Source organism: Miniopterus schreibersii (genome assembly GCF_964146895.1).
Source record: "Miniopterus schreibersii genome assembly, chromosome: 10".
Taxonomy (NCBI): Eukaryota; Metazoa; Chordata; class Mammalia; order Chiroptera; family Miniopteridae; genus Miniopterus; species Miniopterus schreibersii.
In genome coordinates this window covers 30672540-30695426 of record NC_138110.1, presented here as the reverse complement: position 1 = coordinate 30695426, position 22887 = coordinate 30672540, and the positions used below count along the sequence as shown (strand labels likewise).

General features: G+C 45.6%; 1 protein-coding gene across 3 annotated transcripts; it reads right to left on the bottom strand.

Moving 5' to 3' along the window:
* Positions 1–1307: 1307 nt before the first annotated feature.
* INO80C (INO80 complex subunit C) lies at positions 1308–19863 on the bottom strand. 3 transcript variants are annotated; one of them, XM_081148494.1, is made up of 7 exons: positions 19786–19863; positions 19181–19321; positions 16102–16631; positions 8873–8983; positions 7895–8006; positions 6992–7059; positions 1308–2286 (listed from the first exon to the last, which is right to left on the bottom strand). In XM_081148494.1, the coding sequence occupies exons 3-7, from the start codon at positions 16255–16257 to the stop codon at positions 2155–2157; spliced, it is 579 nt and encodes a 192-aa protein (XP_081004620.1). In that variant the 5' UTR covers positions 16258–16631; positions 19181–19321; positions 19786–19863; the 3' UTR covers positions 1308–2154. The 3 variants fall into 3 exon arrangements, with proteins under 3 accessions (XP_081004620.1, XP_081004621.1, XP_081004622.1); XM_081148495.1 differs by lacking the exons at positions 19181–19321; positions 19786–19863 and adding an exon at positions 16744–16865; XM_081148496.1 differs by lacking the exons at positions 16102–16631; positions 19181–19321; positions 19786–19863 and adding an exon at positions 15947–16014.
* Positions 19864–22887: the final 3024 nt, after the last annotated feature.

The following is a 22887-nucleotide window of genomic DNA, read 5'->3' as shown; positions in this document are numbered from 1 at the left end:
GCTCAGCTCTCTGGCAAAAGGAGGCTGGCAAGGACAGCCTGGCAAAGGAACAGGAAAGGAGGCAGCCAGGTGTCCGGCACACGTGGTTCCCCTCTGCCTGCGGAAGGCAGTGGTTCTCACACTTCTGCGCCTCACATTCAAGTTGGGTTATTTGTTAAATGCAGATGCCTGGGCTCCACTCCCTGCATCAGTCAGGTCCAGGGTGTGTGGCTCAGGAATCTGCATTTTAATGGTGCCCAGGTGACTCTGCCAGAGTTCATGGCACAAACCCCAAAGCTCTGAGAGGTCTGCAGGCCCCCACAGTGGGCATGTGCAAGGCAGAGACTCTCCTTCATCCTGGCCCCTGGCCCAGGAGACTGAGTAGGCAGGTCTGAGGTAGCAGCCAGCGGTCAGTGTTAAAGTGTTAGTGGGGCTCTGTCTAACTGGGGGGTGGGGTGTCTTCATGGGAAAAAAAGTGCACCTGCCTCAAGTTTTCATTGTATAACAGAAGGTGGAAGCCAAGCAGGAAGGGCCCTGGGCTCACTTACTGCGTTTCACCAAAAGGGAAACTGGGGGGATTTTCCTAGCCTGACTGGGGGCCGCCGGAAACTCAGGAGCCAGAGGAACCCAAGCAGCAGCCTCTGACCTTTCAGAGAACTTCAGTTTCTGCAGTGGGTCTCCCTGTGAGGTCCCTGTACCAGCAACATCAGCATCACTTGTTAGAAATGCAAATCCCTGGGCCCCAAGCCATACCTACTGGATTGGACTCTCTGGGGGTGGGGCCCTCAATCCGTGTTACAAGGCCCCAGGTGATTCTGATGTTGTTCAGGTTTTAGGACCCTGCACCAGAGGCTCGAATGCTTCAGTGCTCATGGGCTTAGGGAAGGTTCCCCACCTCTCATTGCCTTTTCATGGGGGAAGGGAGCAGTCACATGGCACCCCTCCCACTCTCTCCACTAGTTACTGAGAAGGTGCTGAATGACACACAGGCTGCTTGGGCCAGAGAAAAGGAAGCCAGGTTCCGGGCAGCTGCCACCTGCCCAGCTGGCTGGTCTCCCCGCTCTCAGCTTTTTCTTTTCTCTAAGCCTGGACAGGGGTCCAGGAGGGGCTTTCCCTTAGAAAGAAAAGGCACCTGAGTGTCTGCCTAACCCCCCAAAGTTGAGGCAACTCTGGTCCAGACGCCCCAGGGTCTGGTTCCACTGTCTTTCCTGGAGAAATATGAGAGTAGGACTCAGAAAGGCTCAGGGCACATCTCCACACTCCTTCTCCTGGCCCAGGAGTGCTTCCTTTTCTCTTAGGATGGGGAAGCAAACGCTGACACTCTGGAGCAGGCTTCAGTCACGGGGGCTGCATCCTGTACCAGGACAAAAGCCCCCCCCTTTTTTTTATTGTTCAAAATATTACAGATGTCCTTTTTTCTCCCCATTGACCCCTTCCACCCTGCTCCCAACCCCCTCCCCAGGCCCTCACCACATCATTGTCTGTGTCCTTGGGTTATGTATATAAATTCTTTCAAAAGCCCTTCATAGAAGGGGCATCAGTGCTCCTACCCACACCTCCAGAAATGAGTTTCAGCAGCTTGGACTGCTGCAACACGCCACAGACTGGGTGGCTTAAATAACAGACGTGCGTTTCTCTTGTTGTGTTGGCTGGGGAGAGAGGCTGATTCAGGGGCTGAGGCGCAGGGCGAGGACTGGCCCAGAACGACAGGCGAGTTACTAGGTCCTCTCTTCTCCAGTCCCAACTTTGGACCTCCTCCAAACATTCTGATCAAACAGAAACACTAATGTGCTCTCAAGGGAGCCACTGGGATCAGGAATAACCCAGCCCTGCTGTCAGGATTCACACAGTCTTTCAATGTGTTATAAGGCAGTTCACAACTTTGAAGCAAAAATTCAGGGACATACTTGGGTTAAATTAAAAGCACAGTTTCATATTTTCTTGTCAAATGACTTTACTTTAGGCAACAAATGAAATATAACTTAACTCAACAGGAAATATCACACTTGGAGGAAAAACATAGAAAAAAACCCCTGAAAGCCAAACATTCTTTCCAAGGCACAGCACTGACATTTCCAGATTGACAGCAGAATGAGTATGTTTCCATGAAACGAAACTGTGAGCCCAACGTCTAGCTTTGAAGTAGTTTTCCACTTCATCGCCACTTGTCAAGGCTCAGGGGACGATGCTTGTGGCCTTTCTCAGGGCCAGGTAGCCGGTGACAACATCGGATGGCAGCCTCCGAATGTAGGAAAACTCCTCGATGGTGCTGAACCGCAGCTTGCTCTGCGGGTCAGTGTAGTTGGCCTGGGTGGGAAGCAGGCACAGAGAAGGGCAGAGAGTTGGCGGTGGCAGTGGTGAGGATTTTAAGTTCAAGTTTAATATTTTTTTTCTTTTACTGAAAGTGAAATATATTTTCATCATGTCTTACTCTGTCACCAAGAGCACTAAATTGCTCCCTTTGGCGAAGACGTGTTAATCTTTCCAGACTTGAGAAATACTTCAGGGCATGAATGGGAGGGAAGGAGGAATAACCACATAGGACTCTCAGACTCTTCTGGTTGGTGCCTCAAGGGCTACAGGCAACAGGTCCCAGACTGAATCCATGATGATCATCCCTGCCTTCAGACTCCCACCTGCTTCAAATAAATGTTGCAGATCTGTTCCCCAAGGCAGGGAGTAGCACCTCGGAGTGGCCTGGCACACCCGCCCCGCCCCTCTACCCTCCACTTACTCCCAGTGCACTCCTCTTCCACTCTCCCTCGTCCTCCCAACGCCACTTCCACGCCTCCCTGGGCTCCACTGCAGTGCTGGACTGGCCACCCACCCTCACTCTTCCACAGCCAGGGTCATCTTTGCAACTTGCAATTCTGGTCATGTCTTTCATCATGAAACCTCTCAATGGCTCTTCTCTGTTCTTGGGACAAAGAAAGGCCCAAGTCCTCAGCATGGCTCCTCAGTCCCTGTCAGCTCTTCCTCAGCCACATGTCCTCACTTGCTGGTTCCAACTTCCCAGGCTCCAAGTTCCTCCCGCCTGTCATGCCCCATTTGCCCTTTCCTTCAAAGGGGCCCCCACCCTGGCCCACTATGCTCAGTAATCACCTGTTCATCCTATAGAACTCAGCCCCCAAAATCACGTCTGCGTGTAGGGGAAGCCTTATCTGCCCTTCCACAGGAGATCAGGACAGGACCCCACCCTCACTCTCACCTCACTGTGTGTATCTCCTGTGGAGTGCTTATCTCTATTGCTTTGAAGTTTATTATCTGCATGACTCTTTGACTAAGGTTTAGGTTCTGAGGCTCCCTGAGAGGCAGAAACCCTGTGGCGTGCTTATCACGGAATCCCAGCTCCTGCTAGTGCAATGCAGAGCACACAGGAGGCTTTCAGTCAGTGTTTGTACAGCAAACGATGAATGAATGAACCAACAAATGGACAATTAGGACCATCACAGAAAAGAGCACATGTTTCCCACTGACATACCAAAATTCTCTTTCAGTCTGCTTTTCTCATGTGCAGAGTGGAGACTCTAATTCACTCACTATATATATATATATATATATATATATATATATATATATATATATATATATACCTCAAGGTACACAGCTTCTACAGATTTTGAAACAGAAGACCTGAGGGTGAGTCATTTGGAGCTCCTTTAAAAAAAGTATGAGGTGCCATTAAAGTCTAGACAGGTAATATCCGATTACTCAAGTGTGGATTGTTTGCTCCAATGTTGATCATCTCTATGGCCCTAGACGCAGCAATGCGGTGATTTAACCAGGGAAGGGAGTGAAGAAGCAACAGGCCGCAGGGGACTGAGTCACAGGTTTCTCATGCGCTAAAAAGTCTCCCATTCTCCCACTGGGGACCTCCTTAGGCATTTAACGGCTTCCCATCAGGAAAATGAGATTATTCCTAAAAAACTAAGATTAATTAAAGTTCTATAAAAAATAAAACTTTGATCCTGTGGCTTGATCTAGATATTACCTTTCTGTAATGCATGAAAGTAATGTAATATATGACAGTAATATAAAGGAAGGCTTAAATAGAAAAACAGCACAAGTCCCATCTGAGGCTCCTGGCCATGAGGCAGTTAGATGAGCTGACAGGCAGGGGAGGCTACCCTGCAGTTCCGAGCAGGGGCGCAGGCGTGTGCATCTGGCTTTGATCATCCAGCCTCATATATGAACCAGCCCGGCCTGGCTCCATTCCTGTGGCTGCCTCACTCCTACCACCAAACTGTGCTGAACCGGCCCGCCCAAGTTCAGACCTCACTGCCAAGAAGGCTGCTGAATCAATAATGCGAAATAATGCACCAACAAAAAGGTCACCAACAAGAACTTGCACAGACAGAACCTGACCTAGTATTCTGAACAGAGAGGAGAATGCCAAGTGACACTGCACAGTTGAACAAGTAAAGAACTGCACTCCTACAGTCGGAACCTCCTCTGGATTCCATCCCTGGAGCCTGAATGAAACAAAGGCTGCCTCCCTAGAGGGCAGGCAGCAAACAGCTTTCTGGCCTCCCTCACTGAGCTGTGGGGTGACAGGCAGTGTTCACTTCTCCCCCATCTTTCCCAGAGCCACAGTGCTTTCCATAGCTTTGTTACAAGGGCTAAACACAGATGTGACCTGCATGCCTCCCTGCCATGCCCACCCACGGGGAAACAGTTGCTTAATTGGCCGGGAAAAGGTGGGTCAGTGTAAACATTATGCAATTTTAATTCATGCACGTAACAGATGAACATATTTTCCTCTAAAAAAGAAAAGAAAAAGAAAACATCTACCACCATCTACCATCCAACATCCTTTGCCTTCCCCTGAGGAAACCACTGCTAGGCACCCTTCCAGGCCTTGTGTACATATATCCTTACACACATATGTAAACACACCAGAGCAATTACCCTCTGTTTTTTCGTAAGTATGTGCTTTTACTTAGATGGTATTATGCTGCCCGCACTGCTCTGCACCCTCCAGTAAACAATGTATCTTGGAAGTTAGTCCATGTTGTTACATATACATCAAGCTCAGAGAATAGTATGGAAACAACCCCCGCCCCCCACTGATTGACCTTTATGCTGTTTTCAATATTTTGCTAATACATTTTCTCATAAGCATTTCTGCATGAAATGCTTCACCATTTCTTAGAAAGCTGTCTAGAAGGCAATGCTGGACATAGGCTTTTGCTGTTTTGTCTCAGTAGGTAGTGCCAAACTGTCCTCCAAAGAATCCATACCAATGTAGATTCCCACCTTGAAACAGCAATATATGAGGATATCCGTTTCTCTATGTTGGTGACAATGTGTATAATCAAACCTCTTCCTAATGAGTCTCTTTCCTAATTATCAGTGAGCCTGAATGTCTACTTATTGGTTATGCGTATCTCCTCCTTGTAACTGTCTATTCGTATTCTTCTATAGGTTTGTCTTTCAATGATTTGGTAGAGTTCTTTGTATAGTCAGAATTTCTTGAATCTTATATGCAGTGCGGGCAAGAGCTTTTAGGTTTTATATAACATGACAAGTCCTTTGCCAATGGCATAGAGGGCCTGGAACAATGCTTCTCACAATGATTTTCATGCCTCCTAATGTGTGAAAAACAGTGCACTAGCAGATGAGCTGCCAGATAGTGGTCAGGATAAAGCTACGTTCTAAGGGACCACCCTCCAAGTCTAGCCATAAGCCATGGCTTCTACAAGCTCAGCACAAAATGGTACAGGGAGAAATTTCCACTTGGGGCCATAACAGAATAACTGGTGCCAACCTAGCTCTTCTGTCATAAACAACTACTCAAAAGGGTAAAGTATATGAGGCAACTATTTCCAGGCAAGAGAGAGCAGAAGGCTACAACATTTCTCTCAAAGTGAAGTCCCATCAGGGGACCTTTAGGAGGAGCTACATGACATGAATGGAAGCAAAAAGAACCCACCACACACCCACACCCACACCCACACACGCAGCACATGTACACACAAGCAGGTGTGCTCCATTTTACAGCACTTCTACTCTATCGTTTTTTAGAATCATTGTATTTAAGGATCTATGTTAAAAAGTTTGTAGTACACTGAGGAGTGTATGCTCTCTGGAGGAAAAGCTAAAACATATGACTAATTCAGAGTACAACTAACATTATCTTCAAAATCACAATAAAACCAAGATCTTTACCAATATTAAGTGTATCATTTAGCCAATTTGTTAAAGAAGTTGTAGACATACATTTTCATAAAAACGTAGAACATTCAAATAATGTGGATGAGTTTTAAAAGTGAAGTGACCTATTATTTCTACAGTTGTGAAGAAAAGCCCGTCTTCCAAACTGAGTAGCAATGAAAGGGATGAAGAAGGTGAGCTGAAAGCTCCACCCTTCCCCTACATTCTGAAAAGAAGGAGGTGAGGCTCCCTCAGATGCCTGAGGTTCATCCAGCCACATTGCTGGTTTTCAAACTGTGTTCCCCAGAAGCACTTTAGGGGTAACTGTGGAGGGCAGTGGGGAGGACAGAGGACCAGGTCCACACAGGACCACAGGGGGTAGGTGGGCTCCAGGGGATTCTGTAAAATATTTCATTTGGAAAGGGGGTTCTGGTGTTTAAAAGTAGGTTTGAAAACCACTGCTTTTAACACAGTGCCTCTTTAGAGAAGCTTGAATATTTTTTAAAGAACAAGATCATCTCTAAAATGCAGAAGTTTTTTAAAACTTCAGCAGTTAAAAAAATAATTTTTTTCATGTAGTTAACATGATACGTATGAGTTATCATTCATATAAGCACAGGAATGGGAAGTGAAACTTGGGTCTCCTCCTTTCTGGAACAATCCAGGCTGCCCTCATAATGCCCCAGGTCTCAGTCACTCTGACATAATTATGTGAACACTTCAGCACAAACCCGTTACCTATTCAAAGTATATGGGCTCCAGGCAAGACCAGTGGTGGTCAATATTTAACACTAAGTAGACAATACTGTGAAATCTTTCAATTCTCTGTTATAAGACATAGAGGTGTAATTATACTCACAAGAAGACCTGAAACATCAGAATACTTCTTAGCTGGTTTGAAGGATGGAGGAGCATCAATACTGAAGTCTGGAAGAAAACAAAGAGAAAAATATAACTAAACTGGCTTTGAAACATTCAGATCCCTTCTAGACCAAGGGCAGACTCTGGATCTAGCTTTGCCCTGTCCCCAGGGACCTCTATTCCAGCAAAACCACAGGAAAGCTCATCTGCCCACAAGCCATTTTCACTGTCTCGGGCTACAGGGGCTGATGGGGATGAGATGCCAAACAACCCACTGCTTGGATCTCAGCATCCGGATACTGGAATGTCCACACCCAGACAACTGACTAGTTCACTTGTCATATGTCTGAGTCACCTCCATGAAAGATGGGCAGTGGGACAGGAGCTGGAGGAAACTTTTACCTGTACTTTCCAATGAAGTTAAACAGAACATATAGCAGCAGTGCTTTACACAGACTTGGAAACACTGCAGCATAAAGCATTTACCCTGAAAAACAGCGGCTTGGAGAGTAAAACAGAGCTGGCCTTTAAGCTGGTTGTTAGAAAACCTCCTAAATCTGAGGCAACCTTGTTCTTGGAAACAAATTTTAAGAGCAGACTTCTGAATAAGAAGTTTGTCAAAGAGAAGCACCAATATTATTATGTCAGGACATATTTCTCCAGATTGACATGTTAACAGTGACATTAAAAACCACACATCCATGACAACACATATAAGCAGATTCAACACAGATACAGTTATGAGGAAATGTACACATAATCTCCCTATATCAATGCCACTATAAAATTCCTAAGCTAAAAATTGTTTCCTCCATTAATGCAAATATAATAATGTAGGTCTGTTGTAAGAAAGTTCCCAGTCTAAACATTATAGACTCATAGAAGGCGCTAAGCAGCTTACAGTTAGGATCGTTCAGTTGCCACGGTAATGCCCTTTCAGAAGCGAGAATTTGTTTCAGGTTCTTCCAGGTTCTATTCTTCTTGCCAGCTACTGCACCACCATGGCCAGAATGCTTGAATTAGAAGAATGGTTAAGGAGAAACAAAAATCAACGGAAAGTACCATTTCAGAATGTGACATTTATGCTTATTCATAACTGTAATATACCCCTCATTCTGTCAGCAATCATTTGTACACCTAAGCCCTTTTTAAAAAAGTATTACACTTTACACTTTAATCTTACTCATAAAAAACAATGCTTTGGGATTGTCAAAATCCATGAGTCAGTTGGTGATGAAGTAGAAATAAAAGGTTATGTTTTTTTACATGCACACAGAAAATCACATCCTTTATTGGGTCTAACTTTATAGAATTCACTCATGGATTTCCCATTATTTTAAAATAAATTTACTACAAAGTTAGATTGAAACTCGTGATCACATTTCTAAACTCCCTTCTGAAGGCAAGTCTCTGCCTTGCAAACTACTGGTGATGCTGGAAAACCTAAGTATGCCGCAATCACAGCATGGCAAGCCTACTGGAATTTTTTTTTCTTTTTGCTCTATGAGGATGACAAAATAAAATGGAAAAGAATAGCAAAATCTGTTACAGGCACTCGCAATTCTGCATTTTCAAAACTAATGAAAAATAAACTTGTAATGGTATGAATCAAACTGAATCAGTGTGATTATGTCCCTCAAGAACGACAGGGAAAGTAGCCTGTTTCTACTGTACAGTACAATAGCTTAGATTTAGTTAAAGGAAGGGCTCTTCTTCTCCTGCCCCCAACCCCCCCCCACAAAGCCCATGACAGAAAAGGTGGCAACTCGGATTGATAGGGAAGGGGACACCAGTGCCACCTGAGCTGAAGGCCCAGCACGGTCAGAAGCCGAGGTATGGTTGTTTGGTTTTTAATTTATCAAATATCTTAGATGCTTACCACAAAGTTGGGATCCTTAAATGGTAAAGGTTTGGAAGTTTTTTCCATGGGTCCTGTGCTAAAATCAGAGGGCATCATTTTATTCTCACTCATGGCTTCCATGTTGATACCCTTAAAACACAGTAAGAATAGTAGGTCAGTATCTTTTATCTGAGTTCCCTAACTCAGCTCTCAAGGAGACATAAGATGACATCACAGGACATGCGAGGGAAGACAGTGTGCCCAGAGCCCCAGCAGGTGGCCTGCACCAGAGGAAGGCAGGCTAGACTGGCCACAGCATGTGCTGTGCAGAAGCCACAGGAGAGACCAGAAGCCAGGACCCCAGCTGCCATGCTTTCTGGCCCCCCTTTGTGCCAAGCACAGGGATGGGTGTCCTACTTAAGCTGGCTCATTTAAGTCTGACAACCACTACAAGGTAGTGCTGTTATCCTCAGTATACAGGAAAAACTGAGGCACTCCATTACACCACATGGCCCCTACTCCTGCTGATCATGTCAAACTATGTCTTGATACATTAAGACAAAAATGTCCAGCCCCTTTAAGGACCTCATCAGCCAGATCCCAGGCTAGAGCTGGTATGCTTAAGGAGCACAAGAGGACATGGGCACTCTTGAGAAAGGAGAATAGAAGGAGAAGAGGCTATCTGTCAGCTGGCTGCAGCCACAGAGCACTGCAAACAGGCTAATATGCTTTAAAACAAATAACCTTTTAAGCTAAGAATCACAAAGAAAAAAACAAGACAAAGTAAAAAATCACTTCTGATTTGCAATGCACTTTCCAATCTTCCCAGACTTCAATAAACTGTTTTTTGATATATAATTTACATAGAGCAAAATGCACAGATCTTAAGTGTAGGTTTCATGTGTGTTTTTTAAAGTTTCTGTATCTTTATTGTTGAAAATATTGCAGATGTCCCCTTTTTATCCCCACTGAGTTAATCCCCTCCACCCCCCATCCATCCCACCAGGCTTTCCCCATACTAATGCCTGTGTCCATGGGTTATGCTTATAAACATATAAGTTCTCTGATTAATCTCTCCTCACCCACGTACCCCTCCCCATCTTCCCTCTGAGATCCTTCAGTCTGTTCCATGCTTCTATGTCTCTGGATCCATTTTGTTCATCAGTTTATTTTGTTTATTATATTCCATATATAAGTGAGATCATGTGGCATTTGTTTTTCTGACTAACTTGTTTCACTTAGGGTAATACTTTCTAGTTCCCTCCATGCTGTGTCAAAGGATAAAATTGCCTTCCTTTTTACAGCTGCATAGTGTTCCATGCTGTAAATGTGCCACAGCTTTTGTATCCACTTATCTGCTGATGGGCACTTGGGCTGTTTCCAGATCTTAGCTATTATAAATTGCGCTGCTACGAACATAGGGGTTTCATGAGTTTTGCCAAATGTTTACACTTGTGTAATCCATAGAGCTAGAGAACATTTCCATCATTCCAGAAAGTTCCCTCATGCCTCTTCCTAGTCAATACCTTCCACTCTCAGGGGCAACCACTGTTTTGATTTCTACCACATTACTTTTGCCTGTTCTAGAACTTCATGAGTGGAATCTGACACATGCTCTGCTGTGTTTGGCTTCCTCTGCTGAGCATGATGTTTCTGAGATTTATCCATGCTATTGCATAGACCACTAGTTTGTTTCACTGAATGCGTAGTGTGCTCAGCAGAGTAGTATTCTACTGTATGGATGTACCACCATTTGTTTATCCATTTTCCTATTGATAAAATTAGGTCATTTTCAGTCTTCAGCTATTATAAATAAAGCTGCTATAAAATATCTGTACAAGCCTTTGTGGACATGTGTTTTTACTTCTCTTTGGTAAATACTTAGAAGTGGAATGGTTGAGTTACATAGTAAGTATATGTTTAACTTTATAAGAAACTGCCAAATCATTTCCCCAAATGGTTGCACTCTTACATTCTAGCAGCAGTGTAAGAGAGTTCTGGTTGTATCAATGCATATTCCAGCCCTAGCCGGTCTTGCTCAGTGGTTAGAGCGTCAACCCTCAGACTGAAGGGTCCTGGGTTCAATTCCAGCCAAGGGCACACACCTCAGTTGCAGGCTCGATCCCCAGCCAGTGTGCGGGAGGCAACCAACCGATGAGTGTCTCTCCCCCCCGACTCTCTCTGAAAAGCAATGGAAAAAATATCCTCAGGTGAGGATTAAATAAATATATATTCCATCCCCCACCCCTGACTCCCTACAATGGCATCCATGTGGGAGGAAGGGGAGTAGGGGATACAGGGACCCCTCACTCTGCTGCAACAGTTCTCTGAATGGTCTCTTCTCAAACACCTGCCCAGACTCCCCCAGGGTCTCTCCACACTGGCCTGAGCTGCAGCCAAGGAGTCAGGGGCCTGTGCTCCTCCTCTGCTCTTAGCACCTCTTCTGTCTGCACTGCCCCTCACCTCATCCTCCCCACATTCACAGTCCTTCCTGACATTTCCCCCCTCCATGGCCCAGCTCAAATGTCAACTCATGAAGACGCAAGAGGCCTTCAATTTCTCATCCTTTTCTGTAGCCACAAATGATGCCTCTGTTTCTCCTCTCCCTTCCCTCCTCTCTCCCCCTTCCTCTCTCCCCCCACAGTTCCTTGCCCTTATCTGGGCCCTTCCTCAGCTGTTTTTAGAGGTAACCTAACAGCAAATGAGCCAGGGACTCCACGGAGCCTGAGGAGGAAGCTGCAGCTGGCATGCAGGTCAAAAAGAGTAACAGTCATCTGTTCTTTTGCGAGGTGGTGGTCCAGGGGAGAAGGAGGAAGCCTGGCCCACTGGTGGAAAGGCACATGCAGTAAGCAGGCCACCGGCCAGTGCTAGAAGAAGGCCAAGGGCCATTCTCCTGAGGATGTACCACAGGACTACTCGGGAAAGGCCGGTGGATGTGGGCTGTCAGAAAACTGGGCCTACAGGTGGCCTAAATTAAGCGAGAGAGAAAAACAACTCTAAGAACTATGCAGTGAGCATGCCATCAAAACAAAAAAACCATGACAGCTAGGGACCACTTAGGAAAACAGGCAGAATGTAAAAGAGGTTTCCTGGGGCCAGATACACTTTAAGTTTCAATTTTACTGAGTTTTTCATAAAGAAAATGACTACTTATATAATGTTGTTTCCATCGGGGAGACAATAAGCAACCGGAACTGCTACAGCAGCAGAGGAGATCCTAAAGGGAAGTGAAGAACCAGGCCCCAAGGCCTCCAGTGGTAATTACAAAACTGTCCTTAGAACACGCCCAACTCACAGTGCTGCCATCCTCAAGCAGTGGCATTAGCTTTATCTCCTCCAGAACTGCTTCATTTTTTTCCCTTCCTGTTCCTGCCTCTTCCCTGACTCCTAGTGGGCCAAAGGCACAGCGAAATCCTGGGAAGGAACACAGGGCATTTTTTTTTCATAGGCTGTTCCCAGACCCAGGGAGACCCAGGAGAACACCAATAGGCAGAAATGTAGCACTGCCACTCAGGCAGGTAGCACTGCCCCAGAGGCCACTAAGAAAAGCAGGGACCTCGGCAAGTCCATGTGGGCTGGAAGGTCGGGGAGCTCTGCCGGGGGGAAGATGTACCTGCGGAGAGGTGCACCTGCTGAGAGGAAGGGGAAGGTGGTGGGAAAAGAGGGCTCGCAGCTGGCATCGCCACTCCGAGTGGCACGCTTGAGAAGAGTGAAAAAGGGAATGAAGACGATACCCTCGTGCACTGACTTCCCAAACCAACCCTTCCTGCTCGTCTGGCCACTCCATCCTGTTTTGTCCCTTGTCAGCAGGCCGGACCGCCACTGAGGAGTCAAGCTGAAGAAGGGGCAGAGAAAGGAAGCCGTCCTGAGGTGAACAAGGCTGCATCATCCCAGGGCTGCAGCCAGCCTCTGAAACAGTGAGGGCCCTCTTCCCACTCTGGCCAGGCTCCACAAGAACACCCCACTCTGGCCCAGAACTGGGTTTTCTACTTTTCTTTCCTCTTTAACTCTGCCCTCCATGTTACTGCGCAGTCATTCTACCCTTCCCCTGGGCTTCAGCCAAGCTGAGTCTCCTGGGTCTATTAGTAACTGGATGAGAGAGAGACACCTTCAGTCACAGGGAGAATCAAGTCTGTCAGGCAGGGATGCAATAAAATAAAGTTTAATATGATGTACAGTTTCCATATTACTAAACCACTATAACACTAAGAGACTTGATGAGATGAGCTGTCCCACCCCAAGACATGGACACCCTAAGAGGAAAGAAGGAACACCTAGCACTAAAAGAGCTGATGTAAGTCCTAGGGAAGAGAAACCTGGCCTGCTATCAAAGAAGAGCTCATGCCTGCCCTGAACTGAGACAAGTCAGTGAGGCCTCAGCTGTGCCCAACTGTAGAGCCCAAATAAATGGCTTCATCTTTCCAGACGGCATGACTGCATGACTGACTCAGACTTAGGGAAAACTTGGGCACTCTGTGGTTACAAAAAAGAGAAACAAATGTCCTTTGTCTTATCACTGAAAAAAATCAAATGTCCACTTACATCTATCTAATAATACTCTAGATTCAAATAGATGGCCCTAGTCTAAAACTACGGGGTTAGCGTAGGGTTACTTAAAACAGAAAATTGTGAGATGCAACCTAAATATTCAATAATGTCAAGTAAATAAGAGCATTTAATTCCTTGAGAAGTCTAGCAAGATAGAGACAGGTTCATGAAATAATGCTACATGAAAAGCAGGATACACAATGTTATATACCAAATACAATGATGAAAAACTACATTTATACATAGAAAACACAAATTATTATAGTTGCCGAGAAAGACAATTGGGTGGCTTATGTCCACTTTAAAAATAGAAAAGAAAAAGGAACTTCTAAAACTTAACATCATGATTTTTCTTAAAAGTTGGGGTAGAATGATTTTTTTTAATGAATCAAGCAAATCGGTCCAGAGTTCTTTGGCTGCCCCCAATTACAGAAGAGTCTAACATCTGCAGTCTACATGAACTTTCTATAGCACAGCTGCCTCTCATTTAGATGTTTTGTTAACTGCTTAACCATCACAAATCAGTCTGTTATGTTAACACTCAGAATGTAGGTCAATTAGGTCTCTCAGTAGATTTTATCAACTTGAGTAGGCATTTGGAAAGTCTAAAATGTTGATCTCACAAAATTTCCCCCCCCCCAAAGCATTTCTCTGCACATGGACTTGGGTATGTCAGAGACCTAATTATATCTTCTAAGGTAGAAAGTGATAAGAGTGATACCAAGAGAGGCAGCATGAAATAAGAATGTGGACTCTGGAAAGTGCCTGGGTTTGAATCCTGACTCTATCACTTGGTAGCTGTGTGACCCGGGGAAAGTTATTTAACCTCTCTATGCTCCAGTCTTTTTATCTGTAGAATAACAATTCACAGGGGGTTGTTTTGAGGATTAAATGAGATGGTACTTAGAAAGTGCTTGGAACATTACCTGGTGTATATAGTAAATGCTCAACAAATATTGTTATTTATCATGATTTCTTTTACTTTAGCACAGTGTGCACCATGGACATACTGGGAGAAAATACCTGCAATACATATATTTTGCAAAGGACTCCAATGGAGAGTACATAAAGAACTCCTGAATATTAATAATTAAAAAACACACACAACCCAATTAGATAAAAATCAGGCACATCACAAAACATACTGGAATGGTTGATAAGCATATGAAAAGGTGACTGATATCATTAGTAATCAGTAATCAGAAAAACAAAAAAAGAGGATAGTACTACACAGCCATCAGAATGGCTAAAATGAAAGGTGGACGATGCCAAGTGTTGCTGAGAATGTAAAGCAACTGGAATGGTCATATTTTGCCAGTGAGAATGCACACAATAGTGCAACTATTTTGGGAAATACTGTTTAACAGTTCCTGAGTTAAACATATGTCTACATTATGATCCAGCGATTCCACTTCTACTTATTTACCCAAGAGAAATGAAAGCTTATATCTCTACACAGAAGTGTACAGGAATGTTCAGAGGAGCTTAAAAACAGTAAACAATTAAAATGTCCATCAGCTGAGGTATGTTTACACAACGTACCAGATATACTGATACAGGTGATAACATGAATGAATGACTCACTCTCAAAAACACTGTTTCACACAGGAACCTAAACAGACACAAAAGAATATGTTCTGTATGATTCCATGTATATTCTATTCAGAAACGCAAAGTCAGGCTATGGTGAGAGATGCCAGGAGAGTGGTTACCTCTGGCAGGGAGGGAAGACAGTGATGCCTTGAAAGGGTCACCAGGGCATTTTCTCGGGCTCTTAATATTTTCTATCTTCACCTGGGTGGTGGACACATATGTAAAAAAGTCTTTAAGATTTGTGCATTTTACTGTATGAAAAGCACACCTTAATAAAGTACTTTTAAGAGGGGGAGCACTATAAATTACCAATGGGAGCAGCGCCAGGCGGTGCACACCTCGAGAACATCCCCCTGGGTGAGCGGAGCCACACCACGTGCTGGAGAGCACGCAGTGACACTCCACCTCTGCTCTCTTACTGTTTTAAATAAACCGCGGGAGCCCAGACAAACATCTAACCAAGCCACTCCTCTGCTGAAAGTTCTTTGCCGGAATTTTGGATTTCAGATTGTCCGGAGGCCGTGAAGTCTGCACCAGGCACCGTGCGCAGGGCTTTCCGACCATGACCTCACGGAATCCTTTTAACAACCCCGTACGGTAAAGCCAAACCCACCTTGGGACGGGAAACGGGGGGTCAAGAAAGCACTTTCCTGAGGATGAGGGAAACCACTCCGTTGCAATACATCTTGGTACTGCTCCATGCAGGGCTTTGGGGCGCTCTGCACCTCCCGGACACAGGGTAAATGTAAGTCTAATGGACACAGGTGAGGCTCGATAACGTCTGCTCCACTGAAACTCACAGAAAGCAAAGTCCTGAGCCTTGCTCCAAACGCCGCCTCGAAGGGAGACTTAATTCAGTAATAACCTGCCTACCTCGCCAGCTTTTCTCAAGGACAATGCAACGCGGATGGTTCTTTACCCGCTTCCCACCTAAGGAAAAAAACGCCTCGGCTACACCAGGGACAAACCTACCAAAGCACTGACGCCACGAACCCCGGCGCATGCGCCCAGACCCGCGCGGTCCCGCCAACGCGCCCACGCCCCGCGCCACAGGAGCCCGCGCATGCGCTCTCGTCCCGCCCCGCCCCTCCAGCGCGCACGCGCAGGCTAACGGAGCTATCACGTACCTGTGCAAAGCTGGAGGCGGACACTTTCTTCTTCTTACCGGCGCTATACCCTCCGCTGCTGCTGCCATTGTGGGAAGGACTGGCTGGCCTCTTCTTGCTGTTGCGGGCTACCCCCGGGACGGCAGTGGTGGCCACAATTGGAATTTGAGCCGCCATTCCTACCCTGAGTCTCCCTCCTGCCCCCCACCCCCACCCCCTGCTTTCCCGGTGAAGGCCCTGGGACTTCCGGATCGCGGTTACTTCCGTCCTAATGCCTGAAAACCCGGCCTGGACTCGCGGAGCACTCGCTGGCTTCTCTCGGCCGAATCGAAAAGGCGGAGCTCGGAGCAGCCCGTTCCGTCGGGGCCGGAGGTGTCTGCGGGGTGGCGTCCTGCCCTGGCGCTCCCAACTGGGCACGTGCCTGGAAAGCCCTAGCGAACGAGGAACAGAACGTCGCGCCGTCTTTTCTTTTTTAATAACAGGGTTTTAAAAATAACCATGTTGTCTTTTCTGACGTTAAGTTCAGAAGATATCCATATCCCTTTTGGTGTCTGTAAGAGTAAAGGTAGTGTCATTCCGGGTGGATTAGAGAGCTACTAGCTTTCCCCTTGGTCGCTTTTCTCCCACCACCACCCCTCTCTGGTCTCATTTACTTCCACTCACCCTTCCCATCGTTGGCTGACATGCTGTTTTTTAGCCTTCTCTATCCCTCTGGTTATGTTAAAACCCCTTGGTCCCTGTTCCCATCAGTCTCAGTCATCCAGTACCTACTGATTGCCTGTCATACTGCCAAGCCCTGAGGATGGAGACAAGTACAAACAAGACAGAATAGTCCCTGCTCTCAGGGAGCCCGCAGTATATCAAGGGAAGAGAGAAATTAGATTTGTCTTCTCAGCTGAACAGAAACTCCTTGTGGGCGGTTGCCAGAGTCATCAAGGATTGAGTGGCAGAGCACCAACAGATGATAGCAACAGGGAGAGAGAGAAACGAAACACATCCGCTCAAGGGAGCAAAAGCTTTGGCAGAAACCTGTTCCACACCCCCCTTGGCAGCACCAGTCACTGCACAGTTTTGGCACATGTAGGGGCTGCATGTGTAACACACATGTTTTCATATCAATAAAGATAAATTAACACTGACCACCCATATTCAGCTAGCTTACGTGTTGAGGACGGGCCTAAGCCTTCTCTGAGTCCCCTTCCCAGTTATTCCTAAGAACTTCTCTCGGGCATCTCTCACCTTGGCTGTAATGTGTACTTCTTCTCCGGCCCCCTCACTGGTACCTGTCGCTCCTGTGTCCCTCACCAATGCCACATATCCTTTGGCAAAAGCTGCTGATGCCCCCCACTGGGGCTTGCCAATTAAGCAGCCTCAGCTAGTCTTGATCCCAGTTAAGATTCAACGATAAGGAAAGAATAATATGCTTGTTAAGCTACCTCATATCATTTGAGACATAAAATACCTATTTTATTGTCTTTTGAAAATCTCAGGAAACTGTGGATATCTGGGATCATGCTGCTACTGGAAGACACACTACCCACCTTCTCTTGATAACTTGTCTAAAGTATAGTAATTGCTCACTGTATAATCAGTTGATATAGGACTCATGGATGATATGAAGAAATCTAGAAGCTGCAGTAAAGACCCACAAAATTCCCCGCTCACAGCCACTGCAAGAGACAGCAGAGTGCACATATTTTGAACTGTGGAGACATACTGCCCAAAACAAATCCACTGCAATGAGAAGATGATGGAGCCCCTCAGAGATCACTGCAGTCCTCTCTGGAGTGAGAGTAGCACTAACCCTGGGGTGTGTAGGGGGCTAACCTCTCCTTGTTCTTTAGATATTGTCTCTCAGGAACCTTCTCTGTTCTCCGTTCCACAGACAGCCCAGTGAAATGTCCCTGCAAGGAGGTGCTTATAGCAGCCTATTTCTTTCATCCCAGACTTTACTATATCACTGTGGATAGTAGGCTCATTTGGGCAAAGACACTTTCTTTGTCACTGTTTTGGGGGCATTTCAAGCACTCAATGATCTGCTGAGTGTCTCCTTATTTAAACAACCCTTGTCTAGAAGGAGAGAGCTTGGGCCAGTGGGGGCTGGGGAGGCCCTTGCTCACATAGTTGTCTGCTTGTTTTTCACCTGACAGGTGCGTGGAAATAAGAGAGTGAGTGGTTAAAACAGGCCTGACCCTAAGATTTGCAGGGTCCCGGGCAGGAATACTAATGGAGGCCTATATACCATGTGTCTTGATATTTAAATGTACAAATCAAGCTATTAGACTGTAAAATAAAACATGTTCTACCTTTCTGTCTTGGTAAACATACCTTCCTAATGCAGATGGACAGAGTTGGATTAAGAATTCTCAGAATTTCTGGAGTTCTGTTCTGGATGTGGCAGCATGGGAGAGCCATTCCAGTGCCTGGCCCCCTCCCTTTCACGCCGTGCTCCCCTGGGCATCCCTAAGTGACTTGTTTGTACAAGTGTGGAAACTCCAACCCAAACATCCAACTTCATCCATCTGCTACCCAACCCTCACAAACAGCCTCCTATTTACCACACCTTGGGCCTAGGAGAATACATATCAAACCCAGAGACGAGGCCCACAGAGGCTCTGGGAGTAGGCACAGAGCCATTTGGGCAGGAGATTCTGGAGTCCCCAGTACCCAGAGCATGTTCTAGAAGGGGGGGAGTTGGGGCCCCAGGTGAGTGTGTGTCCTGGTCTCCACAGACCCCTTGCTTGTGCAGAAGGACATGACCAGAAGAGGGCCCTTTTGTGCAGGCAGGGACCCACCTATCACCTGCCGAGTTCTGAGAAGGTATCGGATGAAAAGCATGAGTGAGGGCTAGGGAGATCCGGCTTCCCTAGAAGGTGGGGTGGGGCAGGGAAAGGTGGGTCCAGGTGGAGAGCTGTTTTTCGCATGAGGTGGCAGGAAGTTTATGTGAGCCCTGGTTTTCTCAATAAAGGTAGAGGTAGGATCACCTGCTAGGTGGAGGAAGGGGGGCAGAGGCCTGAGAAGGGTGCTAGGTAAGCTTGGAAAAGCCAGTGTTTAACAGTATCATGAGAGAGGACTGAGAAGGAGCCTGTGAGAAACTTACTGGCAGCGCTGAGGATCCTGCCGTGGCTGCCCCTGTACACTCGGGCAGGTTCATCACAGCTCTGTCCAGGAAGCCGTGTTTACATCAACTACAGTGTGACGGCCGCCGCACCTGGTGGGCACAGGCTCGTGCATCTTCTCTCTGAATTTTGACCTCAACAGTTAATACTGCTTTGTAAAGTCTGAACAAGAGAACTAGTTTTAAGGACCCTCTTGCTTACTGGAATTACTTCTTAAACCCACCCCTGTTATGTAAACACTGAATTAACATTACAAATAGCCCCGAAATGCTGACAAAGCTCTTCCCAAATAATGGGCTTCTTACCTTTAATTCTGAGAGCCAGGATTTTGCTCCCAGGAGGGTATTTTCTTCATCATTGTCACCCACCTGGTGAAGCCCGTCCTAGCGCTCTTTCCCTCCCCTCTTACCAGAGGCCCCACCCATTACTTAAAATGAATTATCATTTTAGCACTTACTCACTGTGCAGACCATAGAGAAAGAAAACAATTGTAATTACTATAATTCTCTCTTGTCTGAGATTCCCTCCCTATTTTGCTCTCCCCAAACCTCGAATTTGCTAATCCCCAGGCTGCGACAACACCTGCCTTCTTAAATGATCAGCCTGCTTCGGTGTTTCCTCCCCGGTGTCGTAGCTCCTAACTCTGCTGCTATGTTGTCGATCTGGGTTTGTTTCTATGCACATGTAACATTTTGTTTCCATCAGCTGTACTCGTACTGGATGAAGTCAGTCCAAAAGCTTTGTGGTCATGGTGGTGGAATAAAACAGAGGTGAGATGGAGGCTTCGTTTCCTAAGCTCACAAAGAAATCCTCAAAAGACTCTGAGAAGCTGAGGCTTCCTCCAGGGTGCCCTTCACTCCGCATCCTCACAAGACCTTGCTGCTCCTGCCCAGAGGCAGGTGAACCAACCAGTCCAGCTCCCAGAGCATGTCCTCGCCCTGGGGACAGGGGCAGGGCAGAGGGAGGGGTGACCCACTTTGAATGAATGGATAGTGTCAGTCACCTTCTTTCCTCAGTTAGGGCACCAGAGAGACCCAGAGGCCTGTGGGACGCAGAAGCCCCCACCCAGTGCCTTGTCCAAGGAAGCCCAGCTTGGTGATGAGGCTTCTGCCTGCTGTTGTTTGGAAAGGCAAGAAATGGAACATGTGATTGTGCTCACAACATGTTTAAAAAATTATTTATTCTATAAAGTCTCAAACTACTTATGATGCCCTATGACTGATCTCTTTGTCTTTCCTTTTCAACTCTCACTGGGACACTTGAATGTTGAGTGGGTTCTGATCAAGTCCAGCTACCCCAGCTTCCATCCCACTTCTCTCAGGGCTCCCGGAGGGCTGTGCCTCATGCCAGCCTGGCTTAGCTCCTGCCAGAGATCCTTTGAGCCCAACCCCTAGATCTGTGTGCAGAGTGGTTTCTGGCCTCTTGCCTCTGCTTGTGTTCACTTTTGCAACTCTGACCCTGTTGTGTAGCTCCTTCTGAAATGACTGCTTTGGTTCTCCACCTACTTACAGTAAAGAGCTGACCTTTTTGTGAGGACTGGGAATCATTAGTGTGAACTAAACATCTGAACATTTGGACTCTGCTCTAACACAAGGAGGTTCTCATGAGTTATAGCCGGTGTCGACGGCATTTTTCCTACACTAAATGGCCCTGCACCAATAGGTAGTTGAGTACTTGCCTTCTGATTTTCACTTTGATCATTAAAGAGTTGGCTTTAGGTATCTCTCCCAGCACATCCATATATGTACTTAGCAGATTTTCTGTTTTTAATATCCTGTAGACAAAAGTGACAGACCCCCAAAGGTATTAGAAGTATGTGTAAAATCATCACAGATGCCTGTGAGTGAGGCCCTAGTGGGGACAAAGTGGGGAGTTCAGGGATCAAGGTATGTGTCTGGACTTTGGGAGATTTAGTTGGGTGATAAAGGACTTTTTTTTTTTTTTTTTTTAAGTCTTGTAACTTTATTTGGCCTGGTTTCTATATCTCTCTAAAATGAATTAACCAAACAGACTTCCAGCTGTCAGAGGGGAGGGTTGTTGGGGCACTAGGTGAAAAAGGTTGAAAGGGATTAAGCAAAAAAACCCCCCAAAACTCATAGAGAACAGCATGGTGATTACCAGAGGGAAGGGGGGTGCAGAAGATAGAAGAGGGTAAAGGAGGGATAAATGGTGACAGAAGGAGAATTGACTTTGAGTGGTGAACACACAATACAGTATACAGATGATGTATTATAGAACTGTACACCTGAAACCTATATTATTTTCTTAACCAGTGTCATCCCAATAAATTCAATAAAATTAAAAGCAAAACAAAAAAACCTTCTGTGGCTTCCTAGCTGACTTAGAGAGGAAATCAAAGCCCTTGCAATGGCTACAAAGCCTCATCAGGGGCCAGTTTCTTTTCGGATCTGTGCCTTCGGTTCACAGACCTTGAATTTTATGCAAGCTTCTGTGCATATGTGAATCTGTGCTCTCTTCAGGGTAGAGCCCATGTGGCTGTCACCAGATTCTGGAAGGATTCAAAATCTCCCAAAAGCTTAAGAAATCACTGCTTGGAGGAAGCCTCACACTTGCAAATGCAATTTTAAGAAGGAACTTATTCAAATTATAAAATAATTTGGAGGGGATTCATTATTTGTCTAAAGGAATCATTTACAATGTCTTCTGCATTTACAATACAATGAAATGGAAGAAATTAAGTACATACACTTATTTTAGTAGACTCTTTGTGGCCCAAGTGTTATCAGTTTTAAGGAGATTCAGAGTAAATCCCATCATAATAAAATCTATGTGTAACAAAAAGAAAAAAGAAAATAATGAGTTAACCATCTTGTTCACAGGAGTTTTCAGAAATATTTTTAAAATAAACATTTTTTTAAAGCATAACTCACATACAAAGAGTGCACAAATCATAAGTGTACCATCAGATGAATTTTTACAAAGTAAGCACATTAGTAATCTAGGTCAAGAAACAGAACATTATCAGCACCTTAAAAGCCCCTGTTTTAAGACCACTGTCAATCCCTTCTACTCTCCAAAGTTTCCAACAGTCCTGGCTTCTAACACTAGAGGTTTGTTTGGAAGTTTCTAAAATGCAATCATTCACACTGTGTTTCTTTTGTGCCTCTTCTTCGGTGAGATTCTGCTTTGTGACATGTAGTATTGCCTCATTTGTATTGCTGTATAGTTTTTCATTGTGACAGTGTACCATGATGTATCCATTTTTCTGCCGGACGGTTAGCTTCTTTCCATGGTTTTTTGGCTCTGTTGAATTAAGCTGCATTGAAAATATTACATATCTTTGGTGCACATATGTACACATTTGTTGGGTAATACCAAGAATGGAATTGCTGGGTCACAGGCTATGGCTTACTAGATATTGCCCAAGTTTTGCTAAGTGATTGTATCAACTTATCTTCCCATCAGCAGCAAATGAAAGTTCCAAATATTCTAAATGATCAAGGAAGTTTTCACTGACTGTAAAATGCCCCTAGCAAGAGGAGAGGCAGTGGAATGTGGGAGAAATCACACTCAAATGAAACCTCAAGTGAAGCATGCAATCGTTCTGGATCATAAAGTCCTCTCTACGGAAGCAATGCTAATCTCTAAGATCACTTTCATCTATAAAAGTCCTGGCTCATTTTGTGATTTTCATGAGAAGTGATCCTTTCATCACATGCTTTCTGGT